At 40.3% G+C, this 25,434-nt stretch overlaps 1 protein-coding gene across 1 annotated transcript in view; it reads left to right on the top strand.

Moving 5' to 3' along the window:
• Nucleotides 1-2,048: 2,048 nt before the first annotated feature.
• The window catches only part of LOC122813214 (4-trimethylaminobutyraldehyde dehydrogenase-like), a 958,904-nt gene continuing 935,518 nt past the window's right edge, over nt 2,049-25,434 (top strand). Inside the window, exon 1 of the mRNA XM_044085400.1 lies at nt 2,049-2,371. Within this exon, the coding sequence (XP_043941335.1) occupies nt 2,176-2,371 (196 nt within the window). The 5' untranslated portion in view covers nt 2,049-2,175. The remainder of the gene's footprint in view (nt 2,372-25,434) is intronic.

Here is a 25,434-nt window from a genome sequence, read left to right as displayed (position 1 = left end):
TGCTGAGGATGGGGTTTTTCAGGAGATTGTGCAGTGTTTGTTGTTGCTAATTCTACACATGCTCAAAGATCTCTTCTGGTGTCAGTACTGTTACAGGGCTTTGGAGTGAAGAAAATTTCCCTCCATCTTATTGTACATCTTCAATTTTTGAAGCAGAACCAGTCTGGTGTTGTTATGTAGGATGTTTTGATGGCAGAATGGGTAACCTACATCCTCTTCTCTATGGTTCAGAAGTGAGCTACTTAAGAAAGGAGCTCTACATAAACTGGAGATACACGCAGTCCTTTATGCCCTGAAATCTGTGGAGGGAAAGCAGAGACCACAGTCCTTCCTAATCCATGCCAGCAACCAGTTTGTGGTATGACACATAAACAGGAATTGCATCATGCACTTTTACCATCTGCACAGATAAACAGTGTGAGTGGCCCAGATTGACCATGATTTGCTGAAGCTCTGCTCAATCTTGTCTCATTCAGGTTGCCTTTGTGGAAGTTGTGCTAGCTGTTTGTCTAATAGTTTTGTGGCACAGAAAGGTTCAAAGGCATCTTACTCAATTCTGTCCATGGTATAAGTACCAAAGAGATAGTGATTATTTTCATGTGCTAAAAGTGGTCCCTCTATCTGATTTGGAAGCTGTCCATCCCATTAGGAATTACCAGTAGGGCCAGATAAGGCTCTGTACTAGAGTTACTTCTTTTGAAACTATCCTTCTCCAATATAAAAATTGGAAATGGGCTACTGATAACCAATCAGTTCTATGTGAAAGTCTGTTAGAGGAGTTAATACCAAATTAGGGAACCTAAAACTAAAAATAATTATTAGGGAGATTAAAATTCACCTCCTCACGGAGGAGCATCATAGTATGTAGGACCAACCCTGTAGTGCCACAGATATGGTGATGTTTTATTGGTGTGGCTATGGGTTAGGAGTGGTGACAGGGACTGGGGCGGGCAAAAGTTGAAAATCTGAACAATTCTTGAATTTCTGACTATATAAGTGCTGGAGATTGTAAAGATTAGCTCTCACCAGCTTCGGATTGCACTGGCAATGCCCTGGCACAAGTGATAAGACAGTAATTTGACACCAGATTGACTGCTGATCCAGCAACCAGTCATTTAACCCATATGCATGTTGCAGTGTGTCTTTCTCTCTTTTTTATATGGTCAATCAATATGTCAAACTAGTCAGTGTTATACATCTATTTAAAAAATAATAAATTTCTGGGGGTTAAGGGTGGTGACAGCTGTCTTTCATATAACAGTAATGAATGTTGCATGCTGTTTTGAACTCAGTATACTAATATTAGCACTAAACTACAATATTTAGTCATAAGAGTGGCATCTAGAATTTGTCACTGCTGTGTGCAACTCCTGCAATGTATTATTTTTAAAGGGTATGGCCAGTACACATAACATTGACTAATTCTTTATCCAATTCCAGTACTCTATTAGATGTAGTAACTATTATGTGCCTTAACTCAGCATACAGCTCAACTGTCCATTTTTTTCTCACATTTTGATCTGCTCCTCATAAAATTTGTTCTGTTGGCAAATCACCGAGGATTAAAGTGACTATGTAATGACATACATCCATTTGAGTTTCACAATTCATTACTCTAGAATATACATGCCAACACAAATCCTGTTAATGTGGAAACTTTCTAAATTTATAAGACAAATATTTAAGATCTGTCCCACTTCTACTGTACCTAGAGTGGCCCCATGAATGGGTGGAACTATCACCACATCTGTTGCTGTAAAAGCGGTTCTAGTAATATGACACGCTTGTAGGTTTGAAGCTGGGCCGTCTAGTAGTGCCCTCTGCCGATTACATACGTTAACCATTTTCAAAACTTATACACCAACGTTTTATGGTTACATGTTCACGACTTGTTTACAGCCGCTATGCGTATACCCACATTTCTAAATCGATAAATATACACTTATAAACATTACACACTCCTCCACGTTTATATAAGCAAACTTTTGTTAAGAGTTGTCGGTTCCCTAGCGCTTCTTGATGATGTCAGAGCAGCTGTGCTGGGAATGAGTATCCTCACTGGTTACCGTTGTATAGATAACTGCTACTAAATAACGGTATTTTATATCGTTGTTAGTATTTTTAGTTCTGTTTTGACTGGAGAAAAGTTGGACTACTTCAAAGTTTATAAAGGCCATGCCTTCTACTGTAGAGCAAAGTGGTACAGTGGCCACACCACAAATTGCCTTACTTTCTTTGCAGGTGATTCGCCAGGCTACCACTGGCACCTTGGTGCTGGGTGAGCCCCTTAATTACCGTAGTGGTACTAGGGTATATCCAGTCAGTGAGGGAACTGAAACAACGAGGATTCCTGTACGTGAACCTGCTACTGGTGAGTATTTCTGAGGCTATATCTGGATCAGGCACATAGTATCCGTTTATTCCCCTGCATAGTTTGTAATATTCCCCTGCATAGTTTGTAATAAAGAAACACCTTTGAAGTATCCCTCAGCCCAGCACCATAGCTTTCATTTTTTTTTTACCTCCGAATCCGTAACACAACCAGAATTAATCCGGGACAGAGGCCCTCACTGCGGGGGGCATCGTTTAGATTTTGGGGAGCATTGAAATCGGCAACTGTAGCCGGTTAACTCCACACCTCTCAACTGTCCTGATTTTTTGCTTATATTTTTGGTTTGCTCCTCCTAAGATGTATGGATTTCTGGCAAATCACTGAGATCTGGAGTCACTAAATAATGACAGACATTTGAATTTCAGATTTTATCCCTCCATCAGACTTCTACCAACACTCTTAAGTTTGTAAGAGCAACATTTAAAATCTGTCTAGGTTGAGGCATGCGATTGTAATGCATTAGTGTTAGAATTTAGAGCCGGGATGTCCCTTGAATGTAGTAACACAATGACTAACACGAAGTTGACGTTTCATGAAAGTAAGAGCACTTTTTTTAGCGGTACTGCTAGCACGAAGGTAATATTCTGATTTGGACAATTTTTTTAATGCATTGCTTGAGGTTTTATATTTATGGATAGTAGTGCCGGCCCAGAAAATTCGTATTATTTTAAATTGCACATCTTTCTTCTAAGATGGTCTTGCTTCTGGTTTGAAACGTATCTCTCGCCTACTAAGCACGAGAGCTGGATAAAGCCAACATAATTGGGGGGGGGGGGGTGTTAAGTTTGCTTATAAACTTAAAAAATTACATTTATATTTTGTGTTGGGATACATTTTCTGAAGGCTACTGAGTCTGAACTTAAATGTGTTATTTACTGACTTCAAGCTTCAACAATTTGCCAGAAAACCACAAATATTATGAGGAACAGGCTAAAAATATGAGGCAAAGATCTGGATAATTGAGAGGTATGTCATATTGAGGCATAGTCTTGAATTTTGGAATTTTATACCATCTTCCAGGCTGTTGCCTTAAAGTCATGTAAGCAGCATTTTTGCAGTGCAAAGATTTAGTCCCTCACCTTTCTAGGGGGCCTTGCTGATGCAAGGAGGGACTGGGGCTAAATCTGTATGTCATAAAAGGTTTATAAACTGTTAATACCTGTATCATTTAAACTTAACCAAATATAGTTGAGACTGTAATTTGTGATCCAAAGACTTATCTGTTCACCTTTTGCGGATGGTCTTTTAGCATTAGGTACTTTGAGGCAGTCCTTAACAACTTAATGCTCACTTATAGCCATTTCTTTTCACCTCCCTTACAGAATGTATGCGAGAGATATAAATACATACTTAAGTTGGGGTATAGCCTCAGCAAAACGTATTCATACCACCAATGAGGTGAAAAGTACATCCACCCACCTTGTACCAGCATGCCATTTGCCTAAAATAAGCCTTAGGCTGAGGTGATGTAGAAAAGCCGTTTTCCAAGCTTTAAAGTCCTCTGAGGTTAAAAAACTTTAATTCCTCAGTAGCTGAATGATTCCGCCTAAATTACATCCTTGTCTTCACCCATTAAAAACACTATTCAGAGGGATCACCATCTATACTAAAACAACTAAGCTCTGTGACTACAGGGGTAAGTCAAAGCACAAGGAAATATCATAAGCGTCTCCATAGTGAGACCCACAAATACTCCCATCAGATTTAACAAAGATGGGGTGACTGACTTGCCTATCCAGAAACGGGATACAACAGGTGATTTAAGGTGATCAAGTCCCTTCACCCAAGCTACACCGATGACATGGTAGTTCATGTTTGAAATCTCAGACTAAATATCCAAATCTGGTATGCAGCTAGTCTTAAACAGCATCCTACCTTCTCTAAGAGAGATACCTCACTATAAACAAAAGGTGGATGACTTTAAGAAGATTCTTGGCTATTGGTATCATTCAAAGATGATCCAATATGTGCCACCCTGGAAATGGTTGATATTCCTACCTGCTTCATCAGGAATTGTCTGCTTAGGGCATTCATATATTAGCCAAGGTATTTTTTCACTACATATTGCTTGGGCATTCTGTCTTCCATCTACTAAGCAAGCCAAACCAAGTCAGGGTAGTAGTACAGAAATACCACTTCTCAGTAGTAAAAGCCTCAATAAGAAACACTCTTCTATGGAAGCCTTCCTGTCCATAGAATATATTGATGTCCATGTAATTACTATGACAGTGCATTCTCCTTACCAGGGTTCAATGCTCCCCACTTATTCAGACTCTTTGCTGAGAGTATCTCTGTGGCCTTTGGTGGTGTATTTGTATTCCTGTACAACTATTAGATGTAAAGACCTTGACTTTCATATCCTGGCCAACTATAGGACTCCTTCCATGACACCCACAAGGCATATCTGATCGAGCTTGATTCCTTACTGTCTAGCCCCATTACTATTATTCTTATTACAGATTTCAACAACCCATCTTTAAATTAGAGTACTTGTACTACTGCAAATAAATATGGTCAGCTTTTCTTAGATTTCATTAGTGCAAACTCATTAGACCAAATTGTGCACTTCCATACAAGACTGAATGTTTTAGATGTGGCTGTAACATGCATACCACTCCTGGGCTCTGTGCCTATAATTTCACCTTCTCTGGTTATGTTGGACTGTTGCACAGTGGTTTTCATCATTAGGATCCTACTTATAAACCTCTCAAACCCTATTATTGCCACAGGTTTGCTGAGCAAATTTTCTTCAACTGGATGATGACCTGAGACGATTCGGTAGCTCCTAGGTGACCTGTTTGAAAGTCATAGAGACCTTGGATGGAGGCATATTGGATACAGAGTATACGTTGATCTAATGAAGATGTTTGACATCATTTCACATTCTGTCACCATAAATAAACCATCAAACTAAATGTAAATCCTTACATTACCTAATGGGTAAACTGGCTCATAGACAGAACCCAGCAAATTAAGATTGGGGGAATACACTCTTGGTAAAGGCTGTTTAACAGCAATTCCACCACCACAGGGATTAGTATTAGGCTCTGTCCTATTTAGAATGCATTTTTCTTATGGAAAGCTGATGTGAAAGGCTAACCAAGTTTGCTGATGATTCTCTGAGGATTCCCAAATTCTACAAGAACTAACACTCGTAAACAAATAAGTTCATAGATTACTGCTAGGCTAACTGCCCTTCAGAGCCATTTTAAGCCTATCCAATTATCCTATGTGAGAATCAAACCCTGCACCTTGTGTCTGTTAAACACCTTAACCATTATGCCAACCTCATGCCGAAAGGTGTAATGTTAGTAGCCTTTGAAAAACGGAAGATGGAGCATCTATGCTTCTATTGCATTAACAGTAACCCCTCTCCCAGAAAAAATAGGCAGGTGCAGTTATTGGAGAACTAGTCTCATTTGTTGATGGCAACTTCTCCCTCATTAGGCCTGGAATTGAATACAGGGCATTCTTTGGCATGTACAGATCAGATAGACTATCGACCTTGAAAGACCACAGTATTTCCAAACAAGAACACTTTCAATTCCTATCCCTTTTTTCTGTCTTGTACATACTTCTTCGAGTTGATCTTGGGCTAGCCTATAAGGCTCAGGTGATCCAGTCCTGTGTGATTGACTTCCTTTATTGCAAAACGAGCACCCCAAGAACACCCAGACATAAAGTCTTAATCTTCCTCAAAATGTCAGTACAACCTGTTGGCATGATGGGAGCATAAATCTTTTGAATGAGATGTCTGACTCCATCTGTCTGTTAAACGAGGTAGTTCCCTCATCGTCTTTAAACACAACCTTGCCATATTGTTGGGTAATCATCCCAGAGCCAACTTTGCAATCCCTTATGGAAAGATATTCCCAGTAATGGGAATATCAGTGGCTAAGCTCCAGATGGATATGCTCAAGCTGCAGCCTAGTAACATCCTATGAACCTAAAAGGTTAAAGTTTTTTGTGAGGGGAATCTTTCATTAGATTATTAATTCATATTTAGCTCTGTAATGGACCAATCCCTGGTGAACCCGTTTGAGTCACACCTGAGATTTTCAACAGAAGTCCTGTTCCTACTGTCCATGAGAAGTGCATAGCTATTATCCCTTCTAGTTTTTTTTTTTTTTTTTGTAAAATAATGGGGCATGCAGTAGTGGAAGTTGTAAATTAAATCTGTTAGTTGCGTACAAGACCGAAACCCAAACCAAGCTAGCTACTTAACGTAGTGATTTCTTTGAGAAAGCCGCAGAGGCATTGGACAAAGGACAGTCTGCACACATGGCCTTCCTGTGTCTGCACAAAACTTTTGATACCGTTTCTGACTATGGTATTGCAGAAGAACTGATCCAGTTGAATATAGACAATTTACACAAGTCATTAGATAAGAAGTTAACAGAGACTCTGCATAGTCAAAGTTAGTGATGCACCAGCCACTAAAAGACTTCTCACTAATGGTATCCTCAAGGAATCTGTGCTGGGGCCAGTATCCTTTGCCTCCTACTTCATAGATGTGAAAGTTGATATTGGGGGCTTATGGTTGACCAAGCTTACTCATCTTCTTTTGGCTTTTTCCCTGGTTAGGGGTCACCACAGCAGATCACCTGTCCGCTTATGATTTGCAGTGAAGTTTTACGGTGCCGAGTTGCCAGCCTGGGACCCAACCTTCCACAGAAGACACACCCCCCCCAATCTATAGCATCCAATCCACCTACCACATGTCTTTGGGATGTGGCAGGAAACCCGCGCGATCACAGGGAGGACATGCAGACTCCACACAGAAGGCACCCCAGCCGAGGATCGAACCGGAGAACCTCTTGCTGAGAGGCGGCAATGTTAACCACTGCACCACTGTTGCTGTTGACCAACCTTACTGATGACTGCAAACTCAGAGCTGTTCTATATGTCCACATGTGTGAACTATCAAGCTGCTGACCATTCAGGGGAAAGTTAGTGCCTCAGGCAGGGAACCACCTTATGGTGGGTGTATTTAAAGTAATGTCAGCATGATATAAGCTGTATGTAGTATCCAAACCTTCACTGTCCTTTAGGTCACATACAGGTTTCCCATCAGTCATGACTGGTATAAGCATAAGTTACCTGTCCTCTACATTATTGAAAACTGCCAGTAATTTATGTAGCATTCCCCACTAGTAACCTTGTACTTGAAAAGGCTTGTTATGCACACATTTGTTGTCTGTACTGCACACCAGACTTGCTGCCAATTGCATGTTTTGTTGAAGGTAGTTGGACAGCCAGTAACATCAGTGGACTGTCTGAACACCATCTGCAGTAATGAGGTGGAGCTAGGTTTAAGATACATATGTGTTTCATGAATTTAGTGTTTCAGACTTCCACATTCCTGTATAAACATTTCTTTTTCTATTATTATTTTGAATAGTCTAATTACTTGTCCTGATAAATTGTTGTTCACAAAATGTGGGTGGCAGCTTCCCTCATGGTAGTAATTGCTTGCTGTTGGTTCCAAAAAGAGTAGACAGTGTTTTCCTTTTCTGAATAAAGAGTAATCTAAAGAATCAGTTTGAATACATGACTAATTTGCTGGAAATGATGGTGAGTTACTAAGGATGATTTTTTTCTAATCCCGTTTCTATTCTTGAAAGATTTCTTTTGGGATTCAGAAACATGTTTCATGTTGCAGGAAGTGATTTTGACAAGTGGCTACATACAGAGGATATAGGCAATCCAAAGGAACACTGGATGCATGCGGAAAACCCAAGAAATTCCATGGCCTGCTTAGCATGCTAATGACACTATAATGAGAGAGCCTGGTACATACATATGAATCTGTTATTACTAACTATCACCAGGGCCTTTATAAAAACCTAGCCTTGTAATCCAATCCAGTTGTGTTCTTGTATATCTTGGGTGTTTATTAGGAAGGGATATGTTAGTTAGGAAGTTTCTAGAGGTTATGTGGGGAAGGGTATATTAGTTCGGATACTGTGTGCCTCTATCTATCTGAGACGTGTAGACCACACCCTGGCTGAATTTTCAGTTTCGTATCCATTGATCAAGGTTCTGCTTAAGTAAGGGTTAGGGATGGGCTCTGCTTCACATGGATGGGGAGCCCGTTTGAGAGCTTGGGGATCCTCTTGAGTCACATACTAACATGTCTTATTTATGTCACAAGCAAAATTTAAATCCTTGGATGTAGTGGTTTTGATGCTGTTCATTTTGTGGATGTGCAAAAGGTCCATCAGAGATGGATCTGTGAATGCCTTGTATGCTAGTCCTAGTTCACCTCTAAGTAACCTATAGGAGACAAGAGTATAGAGAGAGGGCTTTAAGTTTATCCATCTAGGACATTGTGTTTATATCATGGATTCTGCCAGTATTGAGCCTTTGTGGGCGTTACATCTGTTGAATATGTGTGGCAAGGTACACCCTGAAGGGGGTATTATACTCTATGATGGTTCTGATAAGGGGTGAAGAAAGTGGCACTGTGACATCTTTGGACCTGGATGCCATGCATTTGGGTGACATAGAATTATTTTCTTACTACCTTGTCAACATGTTGATCAAAGGCCAGATCACTAACTGTATATATATTCCCAGATCCCTTACTACTGGGTCAACTTGTAGAGGTATCCTAAGGATGGAGTAATTAGCCTGGATGGCAGTTTACCCAAAAGGCACTGTAGTGTATTTCTTGGCATAGAATTTTATCCCGTGACTCTGGCACCAGTCATTTGTCTGTGTTGGACCCTCTTGGAAGACATTTGTATTATGGGGAGAATCTGTGATAGCTCCCAATTTTTATTCATTTGCATACCTGGTCAGCCAAAGGCCACTGACATTAGCCTTCACCTCCAAGAAGTAGATCCTAAATAGTAGTGGTCCCAGCACAGAGCCCTGAGGTACCCCACTGGAGACTGGTCTCCAATCCTGATTTCCTGGGTCCTGTTTGAGTCAGCTTGGCAATCCGTCACATTATATAGGGGGTTATCCGCACTTTGGTGTGTTTGCCAACTATACCCAAGTGGATTATTATATCAGACGCCTTAGGCGGGTCCTGTACTATATTCTCCTCCTCCATTGCTTTAACAACCTTCTCAAAGAGGTCCACCCGGTTTAGTAGGCACGACCTTCCCTTGACAAAGCCAAAGTCGGTTGGGTCCAGTGTCTGAAAGTTGCATCTGTCTTTGAATATTTCCATCATAATTTGTTCCATGGCTTTGCATATTAGAATAGTCAGGCTAATAGGTCTATAGTTTCTGGGGTTAGTTGGTTTGATGGTCCACCCTTGTGAATTGGGACAACAGTTGCAGTCCTCCATTCTCATGGTGCAAAGCCTGTTTTGAGGCTGTAGTTGAAAGTGATAGGTCCTGTTTCAAGCTATTTAGAAGGTATCTTGAGATATTATCAGGGCTATTGATGATGTGTTTTTTAACCTTGGGTCTGCATCTCCTGTACCTGTTCCCTGTTAATAGTTGTGAGAGTTAGGCTAGTAGAGGTTTCATTGGGGGTTGCAGGGGGTAATGGGCAGAGAAGTTTGATCTGAATTTGTCAGCCAGCAAATTCACTGTGCTCATTGAAGGTGATATCATTGACCCACCCGTTCAGCACACTGTTTGCTGCCTTTGAGGTTTCAGACATAGCTGTAGAAAGCCTTATTGTTGTCTGTAGTCTCTGAGGCTGTCTTGACCTCTTAATTGGCCTTGTTGGACTTGATTAATCCTATTAGTTTCCTGATTAGTTTAATTAGAGAACTCTTGTCATTATGGGTGTTGCTCTTCCTGATTTTAGCCATGACTTTTTTCCTTTTGTTATATACTCTGTTAAGGTTAGGATTCTGTCACTGTGGTTTGTTTTTAGAGTTTGTGTGGGACTAACTTCTAATAGATACAGCAGTCTCTATACTACATGGTTGTACAGGGACTCTCTGAACATTTTTGCATAAGTTGCTGTGAACTCTGTGTTGGATGGGACATTTAATTTTGATAAACTATTGCTTAATAGGATATAGTTTGCTTTCAAATAGCGACTGTTAATGGGTTTGCCGGAGTGTTGGAGTTACCAAGTTAATTTTCCTATTGAAGGTGACAGCTTTTGTTACACTGGGGGGGGTCAGCACTCTCCCATATTAGTGGGTACCAGTTCCAGTAAGTGAGTACACCTACTAGAGGTTCAAACAATCTGGCCAAGGGTATTTGTGTTAAAGTCCAGGAATCGTTGTACCTCTTTGAGTATGAGATGGTGCGTGTTTCCAGTTTATCAACATGTAGTTAGTCTCCACGAATAGAGTTTAATGGTGAGTGTCTCTAGAGATCTAGGTGCATGTTATGGGTTTCCTAGGGAGAGAGAGGGTGACCCATAACTTGCTAGGATATGGTATGGGACTTAGTCTTTCATGATTTGCACATGGATAAATTCCAGGGCATCATTCTATTTAACCAGTGTAGAGTTATACTTGTTACTAATGTAGATTGAAACTCCTCCACCTTTCGTCACTGGGTGTGCAGCTGATGGTCTAAATGTCTGGAAAGCACTGAAGCCTTGCACTTCCTGTGTACTTTCTGCAGATTTAAACCATGACTCCGTAACTGCACAGATGTGTATATTCTTTGGTGAGGAGAGCTTTTAGGGTGTGAAGTTTCTTGTTTAGGCTCCTATCATTGCACACCAACACATTTAGGTTTCCATGGGTTTTGTTTGCTATGTCGTTAGGTTTTCGAATTTGGTATTGCAAAAAAGGCGCTGAGGAGTTGGATTAAGTTTTATTCAATATTCTGAGGCTTAGGGGAGATGGGTGCAGACCACCTTTGCAAAACAGCATGGTCTGTTAACCATGTCCTCCCATGCTGATAAATATTGAATCCCCCCTGGAAAGACACCAGAAACTAAAACAGTTAATGAAATCTGTCATCTTATGTTTGTACTGTGGCATCTTCCTTTGTGAAAGTAGAATGCTGCTTAGTGCAAGGCATATACCTGCCTGAGAGACATACTGAGAGAGAACAATAATGTTTCTTTGTATAGTCCAAGGAAGTACATTTTAGGTCATTAACACCCACAAGAATTATGATGGAATGAGTTATACTGGTACCTCTGGTGTAGTGACTTAAAAATAGTTGTCTGTGAACATGAGATAGTTGCTACATTTGTCTCAGGATGTCTATCTACCAGGCTGGCTACAGTAACATTTGGAAATTGCATATCCATGTTGTCCGGACTTGTATTTGGGTAGGCTACTGTAGGTCGTGGACTGGGTTATCCAGAGGACTCCTTGAATGGTCTCTGGGGTTTGGCACTACACTAGGTTATACTGTGCTAAGATTTCATATTACTGCTGTTTAATCTGCAAACTAGCTGCTTTAAGCCTATTTCCATGCAGTGGCTTTGTTTTCACCACAGTAAGTTACAAGCTTCAGTTCTAAGAGAAGTTTTATAGATAATTTGCTTTGTGGACATTTGTCTGTACAGGGCACTGCTAACCTCTTGATGTAATTAACCCCAATGAAGATTGCTTGTGAACATAATGCTGCAACAAAACTTAAACTACCTTGGCAAGACAATTTCATGTTTTGGAGGCCTTTTAGAATGATGTAAAGACAAAAAAATCAGCAAGTAAAGGAAAAATAACACAGTAGTACTTGTAAACTGTTAGATTTTATTATTCTGCACTTCAGTTATCTGCCAAGGATGAAGCCAGATTAACTCTGGACCCTCTGAGTGTGGCAAGGGCACCAAGCAAATAGGAACTCTGGGGAAAGAGTTGTAGTAAGGGAGCTTTACTCAAGTGGAATACTGGTTTGCTGGGTGAGCACTTAGTTGTTGTTGTCTTTCGGCTTTTCCTGGTTAGGGGTCACCACAGCGGAACTCCAGTCCGCTAATGATTGGCAGTAGATTTTCACGAATGCCGAGGTGCCAGCTCGACGTTCAACCTTCAGCGAAGGCACGCCCATTTACGCATGTCTTTCAAACGCCCACCCAACTGTGGGGAGGACATACAGACTCCACACAGAAGGCACTCCCCGCACTCCAGCCGAGAATCGAACTGGAGAACCTCTTGCTGTGAGGCAACAATGCTACCGCTGCCTATGGATAAATAGAAAACAATGGGTAGGATAGTACTTATAGTTTATACAACAGACAGTAGTAATGAAAGAGATGAGAGACTTTGGAAGTCAGGTTACAATAAGGGGCAAAGTCGGAGACACAGCCTTTTAAAAACACTACAAGAAAAGGGTGGCAGGAGTTCTAATCCTATGGTTAGAATTACAGAAACTTTTAACTTAATGTCTCAGTGGGGGTTGGGGCAGACTCAACAAGAGGAGGGCAGGAACAGTAGCAAGGTAAAACCGAAAGGCACTGGAATGCAACCTTAAGCAGATATATACAGCTATGGAAATTATAGAAGCACAAATCCTAGAGCAGAATTCATAATAGTGCCAGTACTGCAGCCCTACCACAGACTAACACCAAACTATGCAGAAATTTACTATTAATGCTGTAATAAATAACTAATGAGGCTCAAATCTAGCAGTAGATCACAATCCTGCCACAACGGTGAAATAAGCTGCAAGACTGATGCCCCAGACTATGTTGAAAATACCAAAAGCTACCTTTTACATATAATTCTACTTATGGCAGTGTATTAACAGTGCTAAAATCTTGAAGTAATGCACAATCTTCACATAACTGCAAATAGAGGTACAAGACTAGGGTCCCAGAACAAACTTAAAAAAAATGTTAACAATCCTCTTTTTTTGGCAGAGAAACACAAAAGTATCACCACACAGGTCACTGGAAGTGCAACTTAAAATATTTAAGCAGAATTTAAATAAAAGCTTTTTTGTTCATTTTGATGAAAAGCTTGCATCTCAAAGTTCTCAAAAGAACCATCCCTTTAACAAGTCCCTTTTCAGAGGCAACCCAGGAGTAATATCTCTAAGTGACTTACTGAAGGCTGCACAGAAGGCAAATGAGGGTTGTGGGAATCGAGCTCTGTACCACAGTGCTACAGCTTGCAACCTTAACCTCTATGCAAAATGCCAAGTAGACTTGATACTAGGCTATCAATCTGCAGATGATCAAATCAAGCCAATAATCAGAGGTCAGTATCAGACCCTGTACTTGGTATATGTGAAGTAAAGACCTTAACCATTGTGCCAGCCATTTTCTTATTATGCCCGGCATTATTAAAATGAGGACTGATGCAGATGAGGGTAAATAATTTGGAAGTGCAATTCAGAAATGTGTGTGTGTGTGTGTGTGTGTGTGTGTGTGTGTGTGTGTGTGTGTGTGTGTGTGTGTGTGTGTGTGTGTGTGTGTGTGTGTGTATACATGTACTGGTCTGCCACACGCTGACAGGATCTTGTGAGGGCTGCAGTTGTTTCACTGACACAGAAGAAAGGTGCCTGTCCACAGCAGTCTGCTGCTGCAGAATTTGCACTGTTCACACTTTGTGTAGCAAGAATACACAGATATTCTTTACTCTAATAAGCATCCCATAGGCTGAATACATAGGTATGAACAGTTCTCCCTATTGTGGCTGTCCTGTTAAATAGGTATATGTGGGAAAAAATATGTGCATAAACAGTCCTTTTCTCCCGACTGCCCACTCCCATACATAGACTGTCAGTATAACATAATTGGGGTGTTAAATGCAAGGGTGATGGTTGCCTGTGCATGGTAGTAAGAGGGGTTAGCAACCTGTACATGGCATCACACAACAAAATCAGTGCACACCTCAGAGCAACATGACTGTTGGTACAAAAGTATTTAAGTTAGCAAGAGCACATTCCTAACCATACATGCTGTGGACTGTTTTGCATCATTGCTCAGGAATTTGTATCCTTTGCTGGCAATGCAGATTGATAGCCCAGTGATGAGTGGCTACTCTGCATGATTGCACCTTTAAACACTTTAAAAACAAACATTTCAAATCGCAACAGTAGCACTGCAGTTTATAAGCAAGCGTTTTTTGTGAATTTGCTAGCAATTTATGGGTGCATACTTGCCTTACAAACAAGTAGGTATATATAAAGTCACATTTTTCTCAGTTTAAGCAAGGCTTGAAAGTTGCAGGTCTGCAGTCTTCCATAGCAGAAGGCCAATAGCAGCTGCAGGGGTTTATATGACATAAATTTGAAGGTTCTAGCATGGTAGTTAATGCTAATTATGAAGTACCTAATGAGTGTTCCGGAATAGCATTTTTTCCTCTTCATTGTTGTGCACCAAGTGAAGCAGCTGTTGAGGTTCTGCATTCGCATGAGCACCTGCAAGGCACAGTAAACATGTATGGGGGGGGGGGGTCAGTGACCCATACATGGATGGTAGGATAAAGTGAAGTGTAGAACTGGTATCAGAAAGGCAGCAGAAACCTAATACATGCCAGTGTTCATACCCCAACACCAGCATGCCATGCCAACAATTTGTGCACTACGTACTGGTGATGCAGAAACTGGTCTCTCTAAGAAGGTGCTGTATGCGTGTTACATGCTGAAAAAGTCAATGGGCATGACTGGGAGAGGGCTACCATAGTTCTTTGGAATGAGGCCTAATGAGTGGTCACATCTTTGAAAAGCACTGAAGTTGGCAGCGCTCCACATTGGTTCAGTAAGGATCATAGGAAGTTACTAGGCTATTGGCCCTGAGGCCCTTACAAGCTTACCCAAGAATTTAGCCCATGTTCCAACAAGTCAGCACCCCATGCCACTGTCCAGCAGGGACACATTTGGAATACCAGGGGTGCATTTTCTATTCCCCACCCAGTTAACCAGATTGTGCTTAAAAAGGGTTAATGAGGTACTTTGCTTGATGTGGAGAGGGAATCTGTTCCACAAAAGGGGAAGTCTCTGGGTCACAAATCTGTCTGGCCAACAAGTCCTATTGATGTCACAGACCAGGTTGAGGTCACGCATGTGAGTTACTCGAGTGGAGCTTGACTTGCGGATGTGCAGCAGTCCCATCAGGGTGGGGTCTGAAATTGCTTTGTATGCCAGACAAAGGTCACCTTTGAGGTGTCTGTAGGAGACTGAGTAGAGGGACAGGGCCTTTAGCATATCTGTGTAGGTTAGATGTTTGAGGCCTTGGATTCTGCTGGTGAGGAATCTGTGTGGTCTCTCCAGCTGGTGCATGTGCTTTGTGAGGTACTTGCTGAAAGGGGCATTGTACTCCATAATGGGTCTTGTAAGGGAAGAATATAGGAATATTATGACCACCTTGTCCCCTGGATGAGATACCCTTAGTAATGAGGTGGCCCATGTAGAAAGCTTTCTGTACAAAGGTAATATGGTGGTCAAAAGTCAGTTTGCTGTCAACCTGGGTGCCAAAGTTCCTCATGACTGATTGTGTGCTTGGGACCTTATTATCAATGTGATAATTTGTGGGGACATCATTCTCCCCAAAGTGGAATATGATGCATTTTTTGGCTTTCAGTTTGAGGCCATGTTTCTGGCATCCGTCATTTGTTTGTGTGAAACCCACTTGGAGGATGTCCATATCACTAGGGGAATTGATGACCGCACCCAGCTTCAGTCATCTGCAGACTTGGTCAGCCTTAGCCCACTGGTTTTGGCCTACACCTCGGAAAAGTATATTCCAAACAGTAGCGACCCCCCAAGACTGTTCCCTAGGGTACACCGCTCGTTATGGGTCTACTGCTTGAGGTGGCTTCCCCTATTTTGACTAGGTAGGTTCTATCAGTGAGCCAGTTTGCTACCCATCTGGTAACACATGGATTGATGCCTAGTTGAGAGAGAATCTATTATACCTGAGTGGGGAATAGTATTGAAGGCTTTGGCCAGGTCAAGGTAGGCAGTGTGCACAGTCTTCCCCTCATCCATGGCCTTGGTGACTGTCTCAAAGAAGTCGACCAAATTTAAAAGGCATGACCTCCCCTTGACAAAACCAAATGGTGTGGGATCGAGTGTTGGGAGGTTGCTAATGTCCTTGTTAATGAGTTCCATTATAATTCACTCCATGGCCTTGCAGATCAGGCTAGTTAGGCTGATGGGTCTATAATTTCCTGGATCTGTGGACGCTTCACCTTTGGGCAAAGGGATGACAGTGGCTGTCCTCCACTCGACTGGGGTGAAGCCGGTACTCGGGCTTTGGTTGAAATAGGGTGCCTAATGGTGCTGCAGGTTCCTCCCCAAGTTCATGTAGGATGCAGCCTGGAATGTTGTTGGGTCTCATGGAGGCTGTATTTTTTGCCTTTGAGAGGGCAGTGATGACTTACTCCCTAGATATAAGGGTAGGGGGCAGGTACTGGGGGATGTTCAGTTTTACTGATGGTGGGGACAGAGGGGGTGATGTTGTTACTGAACCTGTCTGCCAGCAGGTTGACTATTTACAGTGTTTGTGTATGTGGTGCCCTTGACCACCAGTTTTGAGCAGATCTGGGCTCTTTCCTTGAGATTGTGGACATATGTGAAGAAGGCCTTATGATTGTCTTTAGTAGATGTGGTCAGTTTGGACTCTAAATTTAGGCAAAACAGCAGAAAACATCAATGGTAAACTGAAGCACGACTTGTATCACCATTCAGTAAAATAAAATCACATTTATTTTTAGGTGGGTAAGCGTTTTCACCGCACCGCAGAATGTGGCTTCATCAGACCATTTACAAGTAAAAATGCATAAACTGCCAAACATTTCCATTTATACATAATACCTCCCCCTAATTAAATTCAAATGTTCGTTGTAGCAAATCAATTCAGCACAAAACGCCCCCTAGTTGCTTGACATCATAAACAAATTAAAACCGCAACAAATTAACTATTCATTGCTCATACATAAATAAAATCCACATTATAATGCTCAAAATTCATCACGTAATAAAATTCTATGCGCTCCACTTTAAAAATATATACATATCTCATCCTTAGCAGCATAAATTATATTGTGCATCTATAAATCAACTAGCTGTCTAGTTGCTTATGTTATGTATAGATCGTCACACAATAATAAATTTATATCATCATGACATAACATTTCCTACTTGTTATAACTGATTATATGGTCAAGCACTCGCTCGACTCCAAAACCCAAATCATTCAAGTCAATACATCATTATTTACACATTCATGGATCGAGTCGTATTACACACATTTAAATATCCCTCCAAGTCTATCCTGTAGTGTAGCTAGGTCCTTTCAAATGAAAGATATAATACCATCAAACATGTGAATACATAAGCTTTCAGCTTACAGCCCTTGTATACTGTCAAAAATCAATCAAGAAATAATTTCTATTTTGCGTCGTTCAAATAAAAAGTTTACTGTACCTCCTTAAACATAGATGGATCACTAGCCTATTTATCTGTATATCCATACTAGGTTACAAAATGCAGTTAAATATGCACTTATCCGGTTTACTTTTGCAATAAACCTCCTTTAAAATATAGGTAAATTTGAGGTTATATAGTCTTTGTTACAGGAAATGCACTTTGCAAGTAGCCGAACAGTGAACTATTTAGACGGCCATGTTTTTAAGGAACAGAGGCATGGCGTGATGACGTCACGATTAGGAGTGCTTCTGCGAAGTAAATAGTAGAGTGAGTGCTTAACCGCATTCACGCTAAAAAAGGGGGTTTATTGCAAAAGTAAACTGGATAAGTGCATATTTAACTGCATTTTGGAACCTAGTATGGATATGTAGATAAATAAGCTTGTCATCCATCTGTGTTTAAGAAGGTACAGTAAACTGTTTATTTGAACGACGCAAAATAGAAATTACTTCTTGATTTGATTTTTGACAGCATACAAGGGCTGTAAGCTGAACGATTATGTATGCATGGGCGTGCCTTCGTTGAAGATTGTGCGTCAGGGCTGGTAACTGCATGTAAAAATCCACTACCAAACATTAGCGGACCAGAGTTCCGCTGTGGCGACCCCTAATAAGCCGAAAGACGCAACATAACAACAACCAAGTAGGAAATGTTATGTCACGATGATACAAATTTATTATTGTGTGACGATCTATATATAACAAAAGCAACTAGACAGCTAGTTGATTTATAGATGCACAATATAATTTATGCTGCAAAGGATGAGATATGTATATATTTTAAAGTGGAGCGCATACAATTTTGTTATGTGATGAATTTTGAGCATTATAATGTGGATTTTATTTATGTAAGAGCAACGAATAGTTAATTTGTTGCTGTTTTAATTTGCTTATGATGTCAAGCAACTAGGGGGCATTTTGTGCTGAATTGATTTGCTACAACAGACATTTGAATTTAATAAGGGGGAGGTGTTGTGTATAAATGGAAATGATTGGCAGTTTATGCACTTTTACTTGTAAATGGTCTGATGAAGCCACATTTTGTGGTGAAAGCGCTTACCTACCTGAAAATAAATAAATGTGATTTTATTTTACTGAATGGTGATACAAGTTGTGCTTCAGTTTACCGTTGCTGTTTTCTGCTGTTTTGCCTACATTTTACAATGGGGACTGTTTGCTTACTGGGGAACATTCTTTCTTGGACTCTGTTTGCTTTGGAGGATTTCACTAGTGCTCTTGTTTGCTTGTTCAGGCTAAGGAGAGGTTGCTTCCAGTTAGGCACCTGCTCCTTTGGTCCAGGACAGCAATTGTTTTTCCTTTTATTATAGAGTTTATTTATTGCAGATGTCCACCAGTCAGATTCTCTCTTCCTTGAGAACGATGATTTCATCCTGTCGGGCATTCCCGATTCCAAGCAGTTATATAAATGCTCATATAGTACTGTGGTGTAGGTTTGGACATATGTGCCAGTTCCTATAGAGGGGGAGGGGGCTGTGAAGCTGTTTATACCTTCCCTCAGGAGATTGTAATCAGTTTTGGAGAATTTTTTTTGTTTGACCCTAGCTGGGGGGGGGGGGGGGGGCAGAGGGATATGGCAGCTTCGAAAGTGACCGCTTGGTGGTTGGATCTTACCAGGGATGATGACACTGTAGGGATGCTGCAGTGGTTACTCATGTTGGTTAATACCAAGTCCAAGATATTTTCACCTCTCTTGGGGGTGTCCGCCAACTGGTCCAAGGCATTTGCATTGACGAAATCAAGGAATCTATGGGCATTTGTATGTTGGCATGAGTATTTCTTCCAGTTTATGGTTGGAAGGTTAAAGTCACCAAGGATTAGGGTAAAGGGTTGAATCTTGATGGATTCGAAGAGGTCCAGATAGGTGGAGTGGGCATCTTGAGTCAAAGTTGGAGGCCTGTAGCTACCTATGATTTGAATAAGGGTCTTCTCAATTGCTAACTGCACCTGGAGTGTTTCCTGTGCGTCAGTGTTAGACCAGTGTGCGTCTTTATATATTGCAACTCCACCTCCTTTAGCTTTGCTGCCCACAGTTTCAGGTCTGACTGTGAGATAGGATGAGTAAAATCTTGCTTTTTTTTTTTTTACATAGGGACCACTGGAAGCATCCAATTAAGGCCATTATGAGGCTCCCCAATATAAGGGAGATGCCTGGTACAGTCTTGCCAGGGCTGTGTCTGATACCCCAGGCATACCCCTCTCTTGTGAGCAGTGCAAGCTTCACTACAGTGATTCAAGGAGACATTATCCCGACCTTCTTAGCTGGGGATGGGGGGGGGGGGGGTTGAGAGAGAGCACCTGAGATCTAAGTATAATACTTGACTGCTCATTCATTGATTTTCGTGCATGGTCGTAATAATGAAGACCTTGATGATTTGTTTGCATTTTTTCACCCTAGTTTGGGAGACTATTATGGAGAGCCACCTCCAATGTCTGAGGTGAAATGAGAGGCTTTGTAGGTGAAGAGGTGTATATTGTTTCATTTTCTCTCCTTTCTGTCTTTTGATGAAGGGGTATGTATTGTTTTTGTTCACCAGTTCTAGTGCATTCAATATTTAGTTGCTGGATGTTTCCAGAGTGTGTGTGCCACCCTGTATAGGTGCAACTGCCTCGCTTAATGTTTGCTAAGTATTACCCATGGCTGGTGTTATGAGTATTTAACATAGAAGTCTTCAGGGCAGCGGTTGTGTGCCCTTTACAGTGCTATTGTTGATATACATACTAAGTTTAGAATATATTATTGAGAGATCATACAATATGATGGAAGTATGAAGCATCGCCTTGGTACCAGCTTTCTTTATAGGCACAACTATACTCCTGTCATTGTCCCACAACATGTATGCAAATGCATGCTAGGGACTGTTGCTTGTCTCTTTGCTGTTCTGCTAACATTTGATAGAATATGGCCAGTAGTATACTTGTAGGCAATATCTAGCAGCATGCTGAGGTGTGTGTGTGTATATAATTTTTTTTTTTTTTTTTGTGGTGTGCGTAAAAAAAAAAAAAAAATGACAGAATGTTTTGTTCTCAAGGAAAAGATACAATCTTGCAAACTACAGAATATTCATTAATTGAATGTTATAAAGCACATGCAAGACAAAGGCCGAGACCAGAGTTAGGAGGAGTAAATAACGAAAATTACTGGACTGAAGCAATATATGTTGTGCTCAGGATAGTAGTTCACTTAAGGTTTAGTGAGTTTGTTCGACCTGTTACTTCAGAGAAGATTACAGACACTTGAACCTAAGTACAGAAGATTTACTCAAATAAAGACTACATTAGTTTACGTTGTTCAAGGCAATCTGTGTATGACGTGCAGGAACTTTGAACACTAATTGTTTATCGGCACTGTTAATGAAAGCAGTATTCAGATATTGTAAATATCTAATAAGTCCTTATTAAATGAACTACAGTGTTTGGAGAATTCATTCTGAAAAGTACACAAGACTTGGTCCATAAAGGAGAGACTGACATCTGTTCAGCATGAATTTGGGTAATTAACAGATAAAGGCCATCATTCTCAGTCTCATTACAGTGTTTCCAGCTAATTATGGTACACTACAGTGTTACCAATTCTTACAATATGTATAGATAGTAATCCATCTACAGCAATATATATCAAAACCGTGGAATTCACAATCACGAATGATGTTCTCGACACATTTCATCGACCTCATGAATATAGTCCGTTTTCGATGTTAATGCTGACAGTTGCCGTTTACAGACATGCTGCATTTCTCTACCTTGTTGACTATCTTCTTAACTGCCGTTCACTTGATTGTCAACATTTCGACTCTCGCTCCTACCATGTTCAAACAGCAGCCAGACGTTAAAGTTACTGTCTTTTGATTGTAAGCAGATATAGATTTTTTATGTACATATATACATATAGATGTGTGTGTATATGTGTGTGTGTGTGTGTGTGTGTGTGTGTGTAGATATATAGATATATGTATGATGTATAAATGTATATAGATACATATATAGATGTATAGATATGTATGGATATATATATATATATATATATATATATATATATATGTAGAGAGAGAGGTCTATATATGTGTAGACAGATATAGGTGTGTGTGTGTATACATATAGGTATAATATAGGTGTGTGTATGTAATATATACATATATAGATTCACTTTATAATTTCGAAAGACTGAAATATCGAATTTCAGAATTTTGAAATCATAAAGTCGAAAGTCCATAATCCCGAAAGCATACAATCGCGAAACACAATCACGAACACACACCATACACCACACAACACATACATCGTCCAACCCACACTACAACAAACAAAACACACGCAAACACAAAAACGCAAACAAACCTACACTACAAACAAGCCCCCCTGCACCCATGTGGGGGGCTGGGCCCCCACAGCCCCCTACTTATATATACTAACTCGGAGATCGCACAGACACACAAAGGAAACAAACACCCACACATTTCACAGTCCCTCACACACACACAAACATCACACATATACATACATCAACACTTAAACACATTCAGACACACTCAAACTCCCACACAAAATCCTTACAATACACTCGCTTACCTTCAGTTGCCCCTACGTCCATACATGACATGAACCACGATACATTCCCAACACCGCACGCCACGTACCATAAGCCATAACCGCAAATTCGAAACATTCGAATTCACGATTATGCATTTTCGCAATTTTGAGTCTTTGACTTTATGATTTTGAAATACTGAAATGCGGTATTTCAGTATTTCGAAATTATAAAGTGAACACATATATGGTTTCACTTCATATTACCAAAATGCTGAAATATCGAATTTCAGCATTTCGACAGTATAAAGCTGAAACCATCACAACACAGACGCTTCACAATCCCGAAACCAAAACATCGAACATACACAGTACAGCACACAACACATAAACCATAACACCCCCACCACAAAACAATTAAATACAACAAAAACCACACACACACACACACACACACACACACCTACACCTACACTACACAAATGCAGGGGAGCAAGCCCCCCCTGCACCCCCCACTTATATATGCTAACTCCGAGATCGCACAAACCATAAAGAAAAAACTAATCACACACATCCAACACATAGAATCATACCTCCACCTCCCTACCCTAACCCACTCGTACAAGTTAGAAAAACAGTCGCGTGCACTCACTCACCTTAAACTGCAGACACCATCCCAGCCAAACACTTCCACAACATAACGTATATGCATAACCGCAAATTCGACATAGTCCTGTTCTCCCTTATGAGGGAGAGAGAGATGTATATAGATGTAGATATGTATAGCTATATGTATATAGATACATATATACAGTTGATGTAAAAAGTGTACACACCCTTGTTAAAATGCCAGTTTTTGTGATGTAAAAAAAAGACCACAATTAATGTGACCTACAACCTGTAGAGTTCAATTGAAAAGAAACCAATCTGTTAGGGGAAAAAATATAAAAAATGTGCAATAAGCTGGTTGCATAAGTGTGCATGCCCTTAAACTAATACTTTGTTGAAGCACCTTTTGATTTAATTACAGCATTCAGTCTGCTTGGGTCACAACTGCCATCAATTAAAGAGACACTGATTAACCCCAAATAAAGTTCAACTGTCCTAGTAGGATTTTCCTGACATTTACTCAGTTGCTTGCTACAGCAAAAGCCATGGTTCACAGAGAGTTTACAAAGCATCAAAGGGATCTCATTGTGGAAAGGTATCAGTCAGGAGAAGGGTGCAAAAAATCTTCGACATTATAGGATTTACCATGGAACATAGTGAAGCCGGTCATCAAAAAGTGGAGAAAATATGGGACTACAGTGATGTAAAGAACTGGGCAGACTTCCAAAATAGATGAAGAGGCAAAAAGTGGTCAGGGAGGCTGCCAAGAGACCTACAGCAACAGTGAAGGAGCTGCAGGAATTTCTGCCAAATACTGGTTGTGTACTACATGTGACAACAATCTCCCATATTCTCTGTATGTCTGGACGATGGGGTAGGGTTGCAAGATGGAAACCTTGTCTTATACAGAAAAACTTCCAGACCCAGCTAAAATTTGCAAAACAATACATCAAGTCTCCCAAAAGCATGTGGGAAAATGTGTTTTGGTCTGATGAGACTAAGGTTGAACTTTTTGGCCACAATTCCAAAAGGCACGTTTGGCGGAAAAACAACACTTCACATCAGCAAAAGAACACCATCCCTAGGGCAAAGCAATGGTGGTGCAAGTATTATGCTTTGGGGTTGCTTTTCTTCAGCTGGAACTGGGGCTTTAGTCAAGGTGGAGGGAATTATGAACTGTTCCGAACACCAGTCACTTTTGGCCCAAAACCTTCAGGCATCTGCTAGAAAGCTGAACATGAAGAGGGATTTCACCTTTCAACATGACAATGACCACAAGCATGCATCCAAATCAACAAAAGAATGGCTTCACCAGAAGAAAATTAAAGTTTTGCAATGCCCCAGCCAGAGCCCAGACTTAAGTCCAATAGAAAATCTGTGGAGTGACCTGAAGAGGGCTGTGCACAAGAGATGCCCAAGCAATCTGACAGACTTGGAGTGCTTTTGCAAGTAAGAGTGGGCAAATATTGCCAATTCAAGATGTGCCATGCTGATAGACTCCTACCCAAGAAGACTGATTGTTGAAATTACATCAAAAGGTGCTTCATCAAAGTATTGGTTGTAATGGTGTGCACTCTTGTGCAAACAGTTCATTGTACTTTATTATTTTTTTTTTCCCCTAACAGATTTGTTTGTTTTTTAACACATTTAATACTGTCAAAAGTGAAGAAGTGATCAACTCAAAAGTCATTTAATCGCTTCTGCCGATGTGAAATCAATACAAGTACAAAAAAAAAAAGTGTAGTATGCCACCAGTAAATTGTAACCATAAAAATAAAAACGCACGTCGAGAGTACCAGCAAATGAAACGCAATGTATTCCAAATATTAGCATTTTTGTCTTTCTACAAGAAACAGAATAGTAAAGCCATACAATCCCAACACTTTTATACCCACATGATGTCATTAATTAATGCATTAATGCATCATATTAAAATTCGGTAATTAAATGATTTGGTTCTTAAAGTAAAAATATATATAAAATAACACTGGTTTGAGTAAAAATGGTTTGTCATTATATCACTAATATCACTAAATACAACCTATCTAAATTAATACACCCATTTAAAAACTAGTGAATAATGAAAAGTTTATTTTTCTTCCATACCGGATTAATTGATTAATTCAGCCATGTTTCACAATTTGTCTGCTTTCTCCTTTAGTATTGGGGCCATTGACAAGGATTCATTCAAATATGGTGATATATTTGCAGCTAGTCTCAATTACCATTGCAACTCTTTTTTGACTAAAAAAATTATTCCAATCACCCCCTTTAGGGTCTATTTCTATTACTTCCAATATCCCAAATTTAAATTTGGCATAATTCACACATAAGTGTATATTTGAATAGGGCATTGGTCTCTCTCTTATTTTTGTAAATATGCTTGTATATTCTATTCTAAAGAGATTGTTCTGTTTTTCCTACGCAATATCCTTTGCAGGATTCACATATGGCCAAGTAGGATCACCCTAGATGCAAGACCGTTCCCCTTCCTGAATGTAACCTTACTTCTCATGATGTTTTCCAGTATAACATCTACATCACAGTTGATAATAGTGACACTGGCTACAACTACTGCAAGATCTAGTGCCATTTTTAACAACATCATAGCTTGCCTTCACCTTGTTCTCCA

This window comes from Protopterus annectens, chromosome 10.part0 (genome assembly GCF_019279795.1).
Source record: "Protopterus annectens isolate FY-2018-M chromosome 10.part0, PAN1.0, whole genome shotgun sequence".
Taxonomy (NCBI): domain Eukaryota; kingdom Metazoa; phylum Chordata; order Ceratodontiformes; family Protopteridae; genus Protopterus; species Protopterus annectens.
This window is presented reverse-complemented; position numbering and strand designations above follow the sequence as displayed.